The 13,082-nt window shown below is 41.6% G+C and overlaps 1 protein-coding gene across 1 annotated transcript in view; it reads left to right on the top strand.

The window, feature by feature from the left end:
- Window positions 1-13,082, top strand: part of ARMC2 (armadillo repeat containing 2) — a 188,257-nt gene that overhangs the window by 82,038 nt on the left and 93,137 nt on the right. The window contains exons 3-4 of the mRNA XM_060167399.1: window positions 5,555-5,815; window positions 6,298-6,370. Of these exons, the coding sequence (XP_060023382.1) occupies window positions 5,598-5,815; window positions 6,298-6,370 (291 nt within the window). The 5' untranslated portion in view covers window positions 5,555-5,597. The remainder of the gene's footprint in view (window positions 1-5,554; window positions 5,816-6,297; window positions 6,371-13,082) is intronic.

Here is a 13,082-nt window from a genome sequence, read left to right as displayed (position 1 = left end):
TACTTGGTAGAAAAGCAAGTACCACTCTTTATTTGTATCCTATTTTGTGAATCTATAAAATTCTGATCAGTTGTTTGACATAGCTGATATTCAGTAAGATGCTTAAGATTCTTTTTTCACAAAGCAAAACACCCTGGTTTAAATTTTAAAACTTATAAAATGTATGACAACACTGAACAAATGTCATTTCCTTTCTTTTGCAATTTCTTTTTTTTAAATGCAGCTTTTCATTCATGAGTAAATTTTTTGTTGTATCCTTTTATCACACAGTGCTTGGACAGTATTTAATGTTTTTTAAGGGCCAGGCACCATGCTAAAGCACTTTACATTAATTTTGTCATTTAATTCTCAAAACAATCCTATGAAGCAATTACTATTACTACGCACTTTTTACAGCTGAAGAAACTGAGGCTTAGAGATGTTAGAAGCCTTGCCCAAGGTTACATAGCTGCACATTGTCAGATTATTTGAACCTTTACTCCAGCGTCTAAGCATTTAATCACTGCTTCTTTGGATACTCATATTAACACGAAAGTCATTCAGAATCATGGTAAGGGTCTTGAGTATTTGATTTGCAGGAAAAAGAGTATGGAGATGGCCAGTCTTTCCCCTGTTGCAAACATCCTGATAGTGCCGTGTTACATTTAGCAAGAAGCCTGTTTCAGATGACTGTTAGCAGCAGAGGTAAAGACAGATCTTTATAATTAGGTATAAACTTATAAATGACAATGCACAACTTTTCCCCTAACCAATAAGAAATATTTTGTTTGAAAAGGTCGCCAGTTTCAAATTTCCTACCGCTGGTGGTGGTCATCCGCTAGAGGTCCTGTGGACATCATAAACTCAAGACAGTGATGCAAGACAGAACTCAGCTGCTTCTTTCCCTTCAAAGTGCACATCCCCTCCTGTTTTCTTTTATTTTTTAAAAAAAATATTTATTTATTTGGCTGTGCTGGGTCCTGCGACATGTGGGTTCTAGTTCCCCGACCAGGGATTGAACCCAGGCCCCCTGCATTGGAAGTGTGGAGTCTTAACCACTGGACCACCAGGGAAGACCCTCCTCCTGTTTTTTTTTTTTTTTTTTTTGCGGTACGCGGGCCTCACTGTTGTGGCCTCTCACTGTTGTGGAGCCACAGGCTCTGGACACGCAGGCTCAGTGGCCATGGCTCACGGGCCCAGCCGCTCCGCGGCATGTGGGATCTTCCCGGACCGGGGCACGAACCCGTGTCCCCTGCATCGGCAGGCGGACTCTAAACCACTGCGCCACCAGGGAAGCCCCTCCTGTTTTCTTTTTAAAGGTCACCTTGCCCTCCCAACCTCCCTAAGTTTGCATACCCAGTGTCACCTCTGCCCCCTTCCTGCCCTCTCAGATGCCAAATCCTGTTGGTTCTTGTGTTCTTGGTGCACCTTACTCGTTCTCATCTCTCTTCTTACTCTAGTTCACCTTCACTCCTATGCTTCGGGCTTTCAGTGCCCCATCCACTAATCACAGCATTTATCAAGTCTTACTCCATGCTGGGCAACTTGAAGTGAAAGCAAGAAAGCAAAAAGGGGCTAAATTTGATCTCATATTACCCCATGGCATCAAGAATCAGATGCCATTTGAAATAAAGTCCCATGTGCTTTCTTTTTTTTGTTTTGTTTTGTTTTGTTTTGTTTTGTTTTGTTTTTGCGGTACGCGGCCTCTCTCCCTGCTGTGGCCTCTCCCGTTGCGGAGCACAGGCTCCGGGCGCGCAGGCCCAGCGGCCACGGCTCACGGGCCCAGCCGCTCCGCGGCACGTGGGATCCTCCCGGACCGGGGCACGAACCCGCGTCCCCTGCATCGGCAGGCGGACTCCCAACCACTGCGCCACCAGGGAAGCCCCCATGTGCTTTCTTAATCCACTGTAACAAATGCCTCCAATTCAGAAGCCATGCAGCCTTCATCTGGATATTTTCTAGCTTGGGTCTGTATTTGAAAATGGAGTCCAGCGATTACACAAATGCTGACTTTAAGCTGTGCTTCATGTGAAGAGCTAAGGCTCAGAGTCTGGTGGGGCAACACCAGGTGCGCGGGCAATTCTAACCCAGTGAGGGGTGGGGTGTGCTAACAGAGACCACGGGGGACCTTGCAGAGTATGGCAGAGGGACACCTAGTTGAGGGTGGGAGAGGCATGTCCAGGAAAGCTTTCTTGAGGACCTCTAAGAGTTAGCTGGGTGGTTATATAAAAACTGCCTGATCTTGTCCCTTCTAGTTTTTTCCATCCTGCCCATTCCTGCCATCACATCATGCCTCAACATCTTTTAATTTGCTTATCAGCTTGTATTTCTTTCCTGACCTGCCATTCAGTTCTGTCTCTGCTACAACTCCAGTTTTCATTTCCAGAGCTCCTTCCTCTCCAGCGCACACCCCATATGTCCTTGATACTCTACCTTGCCTCACTCATTGACTTGGTTGGAAATTCCTCCTCTATTCCAGCCCCAATGTCAGCCATTGTCATTTGTTCAAATTCAGACCATTTTCCAGAACCTAGCTCAAGCATCACCTCCTCTAGGATGTCTGCCTGACACCTCCCAATCAGAAATCCCTTTCTCTTTCATAATCACATGGTAGTTTATCTCTATTTTTTGTATTGTCCCCATCAGTTTCTACCTTGTATTAAAAGCAGGTGGGTACAAGCAGGACTGATACCCAGCTGGTTCACACCAAGAAAGCTGCTCTACTTGTGAAAACACCGGCATGTTTCTATATTGGTGTGTAAATAGCTGTAGCCCCAGGGCCTCTGAGTCCCCACCTTCCATCCAGTGGGTAATAGTTTCAGTATCAGCCCTGGGCGTATGTCTTAGGTTGTGTGTGTGCATGCTATTGCTTAAGACTGTCCGCCTCATAGAGTTAATTGAGATGATGTACTTGAGAGTACTTAGCACACTGCTTGGTATTAAAGTAAATGTTGAATAGCATTAGTGGTTGGTCCTTGCCTGAGAGTGAACACAGTGAATTCTGTGTTCCCAGAGATCCACGGGGAGGAAACAGTTCATCTGTGCTAGCTGAATGGATTTGTTCTAGTTGTCAGGAGAATTTTTGTAAAGTTAAAATTTCTGTGATACTATTGTGTTATGGTTCAGGCATACTTTACTATAAATAGACAAGCTTTCAAACTCGTGTTTTAAACTGTTTTAAATTGGCAAAAACCATCTCTAATAAGAATTTGTAATTTAATAATTATAAAGAAAATACTCTCCCCCTGAAAAAACCCCCACTTCTAACTCAGTTCACTTGCATTATTGAACATTTCCATGTTTGAGTTAGTTACTAATATATTAATATTGATATAATAGATTAACTGAGCAGATACTACATTATTGAAACAGTTTTTCACAATATAGCTGTTAAAGTGGGATTTGCGGGGAAGAGAGGCAAAGGGAGAGAGAAAGTTGTGTTAGAATTTGTGGTAAAAATTTACAGACGAAAAGGTTTTTAAACCCATTATGTACATCGTTTCCAGCAGTATTTGATCAATCTAAACTCCTGTATGCCCAAATAATTTACAGAGGTCTTAGAATTTGACCTCCTTCATTACTCTATGAAAGGGTATAGTTTTCAATGTAAACTAAAATACAGCCAAGGACAACCTTAGTCAGGAGTGATGGTCCATTATTACTCATCCAAAGCACGTTCTCTAATCTTAATTAGTTTTGCCAGATCACCTTTGGACATCCCTAAACTTATTAGTGCCGTGTGGGGCTAAGGCATCACAAACCTCATTTGGTCTTTGGAAGAAACTTGTTCATTGTACTGAAATGTCTTTTTTTCTTACTTCAGTGGGCCTTTTAAAAACAAACCAGCAAACAAACTTGCCATGGACACTGAAGTTAGATGTTGTGGTTCTGAATTTGTATTATTATGCATCCAAAAATTATATATATATATACACATATATATAGTGTGTATGAAACACTTTATATTTATTTTTAATAATTAACATTGAATATTTTTTAGTAAAGAGGATATCATATCATATTAGAAGTAAATGTACGAGGCCTGCCACAGTTTTTGTTAATTGTTCTAATGTACATAATCCCGGAGACCTTGCTTAAATTGGAACTCCTATATCAAAAATTCCTAGAATAGTGTTGCTTATCTAGTAATTTATTACTGTTTTACTTCAACACCTGGCCTTTCCATATGAAAGGAACCGCATATTGTTTGCAGTTATCATATTCTTTTCCTCAAAAACTCTTATGCAGGGTAGAACTAAACACATGTTTTTGTTGTCTGTTGTTAAGTAACACCTTAATGTATAGAATCATAATACAGTTAAGCCCTCTTTAGTTGTCTAAGGAATCACCTGTAGATTCTACTTACAAAAATGGTGTCTTTTTAGTTTCCTTGGGCATATGTCACAAAACTTTTTTCTTTTTCGCAGAAGTTATTCTAAAATTGGGCAACTGAGATATATGAATAATTTACAGACCTCAGTCTCCCTGGAGATACAACATTTTTTTTTAATGAACACTGAATGTACTGATTAGAATTAAGTTTTTAAAATCTCGACTCTTTTAAAGTGTAGAGCTGTCAGAGGTGTGTTGCCAGGTTAGCCAGGCCTCCATGGGCACACGAGCATAAAGAAGGATCTGCATTCTCATGGCCCTTATGTGTGACTTTAACTTTTTAACCGAGGGCGGTGGCCTGGGAAAGGATCATTTGATATCGATATTCGGTATTTATTCATGTAGGACATTATCTCAAGTTGAAGGTGATTTGAATCAACTCATTCAAATATATCATAGGCAAATATAAGGCTGAACCTTTCTCTGAGGCTACATTTATAAAAGCTACATTTTTAAAAATGTACATTCATAAAAGCTGATATAGTTTGGATAGAGGCCCCATCTGATTGACTTTAATCTTTTTTTTTGCGGTACGCGGGCCTCTCACTGTTGTGGCCTCTCCCGTTGCGGAGCACAGGCTCCGGATGCGCAGGCTCAACGGCCATGGCTCACGGGCCCAGCCGCTCTGCGGCATGTGGGATCTTCCCGGACCAGGGCACGAACCCGTGTCCCCTGCATTGGCAGGCAGACTCTCAACCACTGCACCACCAGGGAAGCCCTAACTTTAATCTTATACTAGCATTTTATGTGGAGGGCTGTGGGAAAAAAAAGGGAAACTTCAGTTAAACATTTTAGCAGAACCCCTCTGCCCTGCCACCCAGTGTGTTTTTTATAGATTGGAGACTATGAGATGGTTTTCCCTTCCTGGGGTGTCTTCTTTCACGATTTATCCTCTTTCTCTCCAGGTTTAGCTTTCACTCTAGGTCTCTTCCCTGCGCGTCATTTCCCTTAATCGCATGTATTCCCAAAGGCATCACTGTGCATGTCAACCTATTTTTTTGAAAGCTCTTTTCCCATCCTGATCTTCTAAGTGTAACTGCGTGGTAGGTTTTTAATTAAAAGTTGTGATTTTTTTTTCAAGTTTAATATACAGGAATGGTTTAAGTATGTATGGTTGGGTTTGAGCACTCCTTTCTAAATGACTGGATGAAAATAGTTGATATTTTGTACCCTATATTTGCAGGTTGTGGTGTCTGCCTGAAGAACATTGCACTTTAAAAGGAAAGATGCTGTCTCCAAATGATAAAAAGTTAGAAAAGCTAGATCCGTTTTACCGACCTTCAGTGTCCGAGCAGAAGACTAGTGCAGAAATCATAAGTGAAGCACGAAATGCCTTAAGAACGGTTAGGACCCAAAGACCATTTACACCACGGGAAGACCAAAGAAAACTATTTGGACGTGCATCTTCAAGAACACCAGAAAATAGACCCCCGTCTTCCTTCAGGTATTTAAAATGTCTCTTGCCTATACACTCAAGTATATATATGTATGAAGATGACATTTTCCCTTAATTCTAGTTATGGATAGTTGCTTTTCTAAGTGTGACTTCTGCTAATTATACCTCTTATATCTGTTCAAGATTTCTAAAGATATTTCCAGACTTTGGGTCCAAGACGTTGCTTTGGTTTGAAATGGTTAATAATGATTGTCATACCAACTTTATAAAGTGATATGAACAAAGCTTTTAAAAAAACCACAGTATACATTCCTTCTTTTCATTATTCAATATTTACAATCCTCCTAAAAGCAAGAAAAGAGTTGTTAATAAAATGTTTAAAGTACTATGATTTTTAAAAATCGCTCCTTCCTTAAGGCTTATGCATTGAATGCTTTTACTTGTTTGGGGTCTAGAGTTAACTAACATACTAGAAATTTTTAAAAATGATTCTTTACAAACTAACACTTCTATTCTGTCTCCTATGCTAGCGTCCATGCATCCAGTTTTGAGTCCTCTGATTCCAGGCCCATCTTTGGCACACGTCTCAGTCCACTAGAGCTTGTGAGTACTTTATATTACCACGGGTGCTATGAAATGGAATTGGCCCCAGTACTTGGAATGAGCACTTCTATATGCTAAGAAAATGATCACATAGACCTAAATGTATTAATAATTTAATATGAAAGCAAATTCTTTTATACTTTTTCAAATATAATGGTTTGTATATAATAAAACACGTTTATTATTCACCTATAGTTTCATAACAAAGAGGAATTTTAGAGATATATAGTAACTTGGCAAACAGAAATGTTTCACAGTATCTTTTAAATTATGCATATGTATTTTATTTTCAGTAGTTACATATACAAATAAATTATAGATGCATGTACATAATCAAAGATTTGTTACCAAAAAAACCCTCCAGCAGTCTTCCATCCCCTTATTTTTCATTCTCCACTCCCCAGTGGCTCTCACTTTAAACTGTTTTGGCACATTCTTTTGGTATTTACATCCAAATTTTTTTTTTTTTTTTTTTTTTTTTTTTTTTTTTTTTTTTTTTTTTGCGGTACGCGGGCTTCTCACTGCTGTGGCCCCTCCCGTTGTGGAGCACAGGCTCCGGACGCGCAGGCTCAGCAGCCATGGCTCACGGGCCCAGCCGCTCCACGGCATGTGGGATTTTCCCGGACCGGGGCACGAACCCGTGTCCCCTGCATCGGCAGGCGGACTCTCAACCACTGCGCCACCAGGGAAGCCCTACATCCAAATTTTTAAATAATAACAGTGTCTTGCTGTTCTCTGATTTAGGAGCTTGAGGAATTATCTAATGACTTCCTGCTGGGGAAGATGAAGATTTAACCCTTGTTTGTCTTCCCACACACCTCTTTACAACACATTCACCCTTTCTGTCCCCACTGCTACTCCCAGTATAGATATATCATAATTTTGGTTGGATCCCTTTTCTCTGAGTGTGATTATATAAATTCTGTTTATAGCTGAGCCTTGAACTAATGATGATTAATGATGATTACTTCTCCTTCCCTGCACCACTCTTTGTTTTCCCTGGTGTTAATAATTGCCTTGCTCTTTTAGTTTTGTATTATTATTGTTTCAACTCCAAACTCTTCTCCAGTGGCCTAAATTTCCTTCATATATTCAGACACATGAGGTATTGATTCATCTCCTTGGAGAACTTTTCACACTCCCTCCTGGACCACTTGCCCTGGGCATCTGCACACAGCTTGCTACTCCTTCCTGTGCTGGTTTTGTATTTCCTGTATCCCAAGTCCTCCTTTTTCTTGATTTACTCTTGTTTTAGCAGAGTACTCCCTCCAATAGCTTCTTGAGAAAGGGTGTATGGGAAATGAATTATTTGAGACCTTGACTGCTGTTTTTTCTCTCTGGAAGTTTATAGGATTTTTTCTTTTTGTTCCCAGTGTTCTGAAATGTCCTGATGCTGAGCACTTTCAATGTGAAATCTTGTACCCTTCAGCTCTGGGAAATGTCCTGGAATCATTTTGATGTGTCTTCCCCTCTTTTCTGTTCTTTTTGCCCTTTCTGGAATTTATTATTCGGATATAGGATCCCCTGGACTGGCCCTTCAGTTTTCTTATTTTCTCTTTTCTGGTTCTCATCATTTTTTGGATGAGGCTTTATCTTCTAATCCTTTTATTGAGTCCTTTTCATTTCTGCTATGATATTTTTAATTTCCTAAAGCTTTTCCCCCTCTAAATTATCTTTTTTTAAATGTATAGTATTCTGTTCTTATTTAATGGTTGCAGCATCTTATCTCAGTATATTAATGGTAGTTTTGATTTTTTAATTGTTTGCTTCTTTTAAAATCTCTGTTGCTTTTGTGTATGTTGGGGGGAGGGCTTAAAAAAGAGAAATTTATTTTCTCACAGTTCTGAAGATTAGAAGTTCAAGATCAAGCTGGCAGCAGGGTTGATTTCTTCTCAGATCTTTCTCCTTGGCTTATAGATGGCTATCTTCTTCCTGTGTTCACATGGTCTGTCCTCTGTGTCTCTGTTGCAGTTTTATATTTGCCTTGGTCTCTCTTTTTTTCGTAAGAGACTCTCTTCTGATAGCTCACGCTGCTTGTTTGGCTGTTCTTATTTGAGAGGGGAAGCATGTGGAATGGATTGGTCAACCCACAGGTGATATCTACGCAAACCTGCATTTAGGGGGATTTGGCTGGGCTGTGTTGTTTGTGAGACCCTCAATAGCAATATCTTTAGGGCTTTCCTTGTGGGCTGCTCAATTCTCTGTAGAATATTTCTTGGAGGATAAAGACTGGTTGCTAACTGTTGGGCTGTACCCTGCAGGCCTGCAACGCCTGTGCTTGCCCAGCTTTAAGACTGAAGAAAGAGCCCAGAGTCGGCAATAGAGACATCAGTTATAGGGGGCAATTTCTCTGGCTCATTAGTTACCAGGGGAACCAGCAGGGGTGCATGCCCTTCACTTCCCCTTTGATAAGCTATCAGGTGGAGATGTTCTGATCTAAAGACTAGAACAGTCACCAGCTGGGTCAGGGGCGAATATGTAGGAAGGTCAGTCATGTGAGTAGGGTTTAGGTGAAGCAGATGCTGCTCGTGCAGGGGATGTACAGAGAGCAAGAGATCAGTCATTTTGAGTGGCCTGACCATACATACACTGACTTCTAGGAGCCAGGAGGAAGAAGGTAGGAATGCCTAGCATTCAGTATGTCAATATTCAGTTAACATCTATGTTTACATTAAGTATCCTGACTCTTGACTGTGCCTGGTTAGCCTGATTCAGAGACCCTCTGTTTCATCCTCTCCGAAGAACACACTCCCCATCTAATCCTGGGTTCAGTAGCCTGACTGCGTAGAGCTGGGAGGGAAGGAGTTACACAGACTTTCAACCAATTTTCCTTAGGCACCCCTGCCTTTATGCCCCTGCTACCGCAAGTACCTGGTGATACCAGTTCCTTAGACTTTCATGGAACTGGGGCGTCAGTCAAGCTGCTTCTCAATTTTTATTACTGTTTATGTGTGTGTATGTTTGTGTGTGCATATGTTTGGGTTTTTTTGTTTTTTTGCGGTACGTGGGCCTCTCACTGTTGTGGCCTCTCCGGTTGCGGAGCACAGGCTCCGGATGCGCAGGCTCAGCGGCCACGGCTCATGGGCCCAGCCGCTCCGCGGCACGTAGGATCTTCCCGGACTGGGGCACGAACCCGTGTCCCCTGCATGGGCAGGCGGACTCTCAACCACTGCGCCACCAGGGAAGCCCCGTATGTTTGTTTTTGATGAACTATTTTAAAGTAAGTTGTAGCCCTTATAAGACTTTTTCCACAAAAATTTAAGCATGCATCTCATATTAACAGGGACAGTCTCCTACACCACAATGCTATCATCACAGATCAGAAAATTAACGTTACTCAGTAGTATCATTTAATGTATAGTCCGTGCCCAAATGACCCCGATTGTTTCAAAATGCATCATATATTCCCAAAGTACTCATCAAAATGCCTCTGTGAGGAAGATTATACTTGTTCTTATATTGCAGATGACAAAAATAAGATTCCAGAATAGGAAGCATGAACCAGTGTGCAATAAGTATTGTATTTTGTCAGCCATCGTTGACGTATGGCTTCTTGTACCTACAGCCTTGGAAACCACTTGGGTTTTGAGCCAGCAACAGCAAGAGGGCCCCCGGTTTAGCAGCCCAGTAGGTCTGACTTGTTGCAGAGTGGCTCTCCATTCTACAGTTCTGTCGTTTGACTCCTATGCTTTGTTTTTAATATTGCTGTAATTTGGGGGGACTCACTCTTTCCTAAAAATCTAAATTTTTAGAGTTCACATGGTCCCTGTCAAAGTATAGTTCTTGGACTGCAGGATTAGGTGTTAGGCAAAGATAATGTTGGCATTTGCCTCTGTTTAGGATCACTGCAGTTAAATTTCTTTACGGCAGAATGGTTGGGTGCTATGTGCAAATCAGGCTAAGAATAACTCCGTTAGTTTGAGTCTTTTTGTTGGAGTGGATTATTTAAGGGTCTCAGGTATATTTCGTTTTAAACCATAATTAAAGTTTGGAGCTCCCGGTCAAAAAAACCTGAAAGTGGCCTCATAACTACCTCCCCTTCCACCTTTTCTCCTCCTTTCCACTAGACCTTTTAAAGAACCCTTTGACTCTGGTGACCACTAAATTGACAAAGAGGGGAGATCAGGGTCAATGGGAGCCCAGGGAGGGGGAGGGAGGTAACGACCCCTAGAGGGTGGGGGAGGGGTGGTACATACTTAAGTTCCTTAAGGATGCAGTTGCTGAAAGAATTTGTGAAGACCTAAACAATTGAATTTCAGCACTTTTTGGATCTGGGACACTTTCTCAGGCTGGTTTGCCTTTTAATAGTTCCTCATGCAGCCCTCAGGCAGGGAAGAGGGACCCATTCCAGCTCCTACATTTAACAAATCCTCTCAACTCTTTGCACCTGTAGGCTGACAGCTCTCTGTCCCCTCCCCGCCCACCCCCTCCCCTTATTGGCCTGTGCTCCTCCCACAGCCTCCAGCAGGTGTGGGCTGCCTACACTTAGAAGCGCCCTGGGCTTCTGAGAATGACAGGAGAACTGACACTCCTGGTCCCAGCTCACCAGGGTTCCCGTTAGCACCTGTAATCTTACAAGTCAGGGGAAAGCACTGCGGTTTGCAGTCTGCCATGAGCATTTATATCCACCTTCTATGTAGGTGTGCCGTGCACAGCTTTCTCTTTCTCAGCAGCTCTCCCCCTTCCCACGACAGCTCTGAGACGTGGGGCTGTTGTGTAGTGATAGTTATTTCCGTTCTGCCACTCGGGTTAGTTAGCTGATGTTCCGATTTACAGGGTTGTATAAAGTAGGAAAAGAGATTGAGGAAATAGGAAGTTTTGTCTTTCATCATTATCATTGTCAAAACAGAGTTCTCCTTATGTTTCTGAAACTTACAAAGCCTAGTTATTTATGCTCCAAGTATTTTTTTTTTTGGCTGCACCATGTGGCATGTGGGATCTTAGTTCCCCGACCAGGGATGGAACCCGTGCCCCCTGCAGTGGAAGCATGGAGTCTTAACCACTGGACCACCAGGGAAGTCCCCAGGTATTTTTATTAATTAAACTTTTTACTGACATACTGAAAAGACACAGATCATAAGAGTACCGCTTGATAAATTTACGCAAACTCCACAGACTCGGTAACCAGCATTGAAGAAGAAAGAAACAGGTCATCACCAGTGCCCCAGAAACCACCTTCCCAGGGTGACCACCGTCCTGACTTCTCACAGCATAGATTAGTTTCAGCCCGTTTTTGTATTTTATAGGAACCGAGTTCCAAGTATTTGACAAGTAAAACAAAACTGAATATATTTTAAAAAGAAAGGGACTTAGAAGCCCATATATACCTTTGGACTAGGGGAGGTCCAGGGTAAGAATGAGCAGAATGCGAATGTCAAAGCAGTGTTTTTTCTTTCACTGTTTCTGAAACGGAAGGGTGACATTACAGCAGTGAATCACATGCTGGGAGTGACAGAGGAGGCCAGGGGACCTGTGGAGAAAATCATAGTAATAGAAATGCACCTACAATTGCCACATCCAAAGAGGGGTGTGTGTGTGTGTGTGTGTGTGTGTGTGTGTGTGTGTGTGTGTGTGTGTGTGTGTGTGTGTGTGTGTGTGTGTGTGTGTGTGTGTGTGTGTGTGTGTGTGTGTGTGTTCTGTTGCCTTACAGATTAAATTACAGCAACCTTCTGAGATGGGAGGTCTTGGACCCCCTTTTCCAGTCCTCATGTAGAGTGGGACCCCACCTTCCCAGCTGGTGATCCGGAGGAGCCAGGTCAGAAGCTGGTCAGGGCCCACCGTGCTGGGATGAGAGTCAAGGCCAGCCAGACCCCTTAAATATTCTAGGGGGTTTGTCTTCGTTGATTGGGTTGTTCTATGAAAATAGTCTTTCAGTCTTCAAGGGACTCTAGCAGTTTTCTCTAACAGGACAGATCTTGAAATCTGACTTTTCCAGTACCTTGATTATACGCCAGTCACTGGCTAGTATTATGACACAAAACTTGAGGGAGGTAAGGTTCTCAAGTGAAGATTTAAACCCACTTGCAACATTCTCTGAATTATAAAATGAAGTGAATTTTACAAGAAAAAATTTTTACTCTTGTGCTTCAAAAAAGCCATTTTGCTCCACAGAGTGAAAGAACATTTTGTAGAACCTGACATGATAGAAATTGATGGCTTGTTTCGTTTTCCCTTGGAGAATTAAAAATGCTTCACACGCATCACTTTATATTTTAAGTAGTCCAATGAGGTATAGGTTTAAATGCGATACATAATTTAGTAAAGGTCAGTAGTAAAATGGAACTAATTTTTTATTATGCAAGCAATGACTAATTTTGCACTAGGAAAATAATGCCTTTTATCAAGGAGCAGTTAAGGGGATTTATCTTGCCATCCAGAGATAATTCAGTTATTTCCTTCTGGGTAAAAATTAGCATTGCAAAACCACATTTTCTATTTTATAAGATCGTTTATTTAGTACCCAAAACATTTCTAATAGTTACGGCATCTGTAAAAGCAGCCATTTACTTTGTCTGCGTTATTATTGTTTGGCAGACTTCTCAATCTTTGTTTCAGATGCAAGGTACCTGCAGAGTACAGACATTTTGAGATAAGAAAACCTTGAATCCACATTCAGTATTGAGAAGGTTATACTTATGTATTTCATCTTTCATAATTAAATGTAGAGCACTTATTTGCCTATATCATACTCTTAGATTTTATTGTTGCTATT

The sequence above is a fragment of the Lagenorhynchus albirostris genome, chromosome 12, assembly GCF_949774975.1.
Source record: "Lagenorhynchus albirostris chromosome 12, mLagAlb1.1, whole genome shotgun sequence".
NCBI classification, from domain to species: Eukaryota; Metazoa; Chordata; class Mammalia; order Artiodactyla; family Delphinidae; genus Lagenorhynchus; species Lagenorhynchus albirostris.
This window is presented reverse-complemented; position numbering and strand designations above follow the sequence as displayed.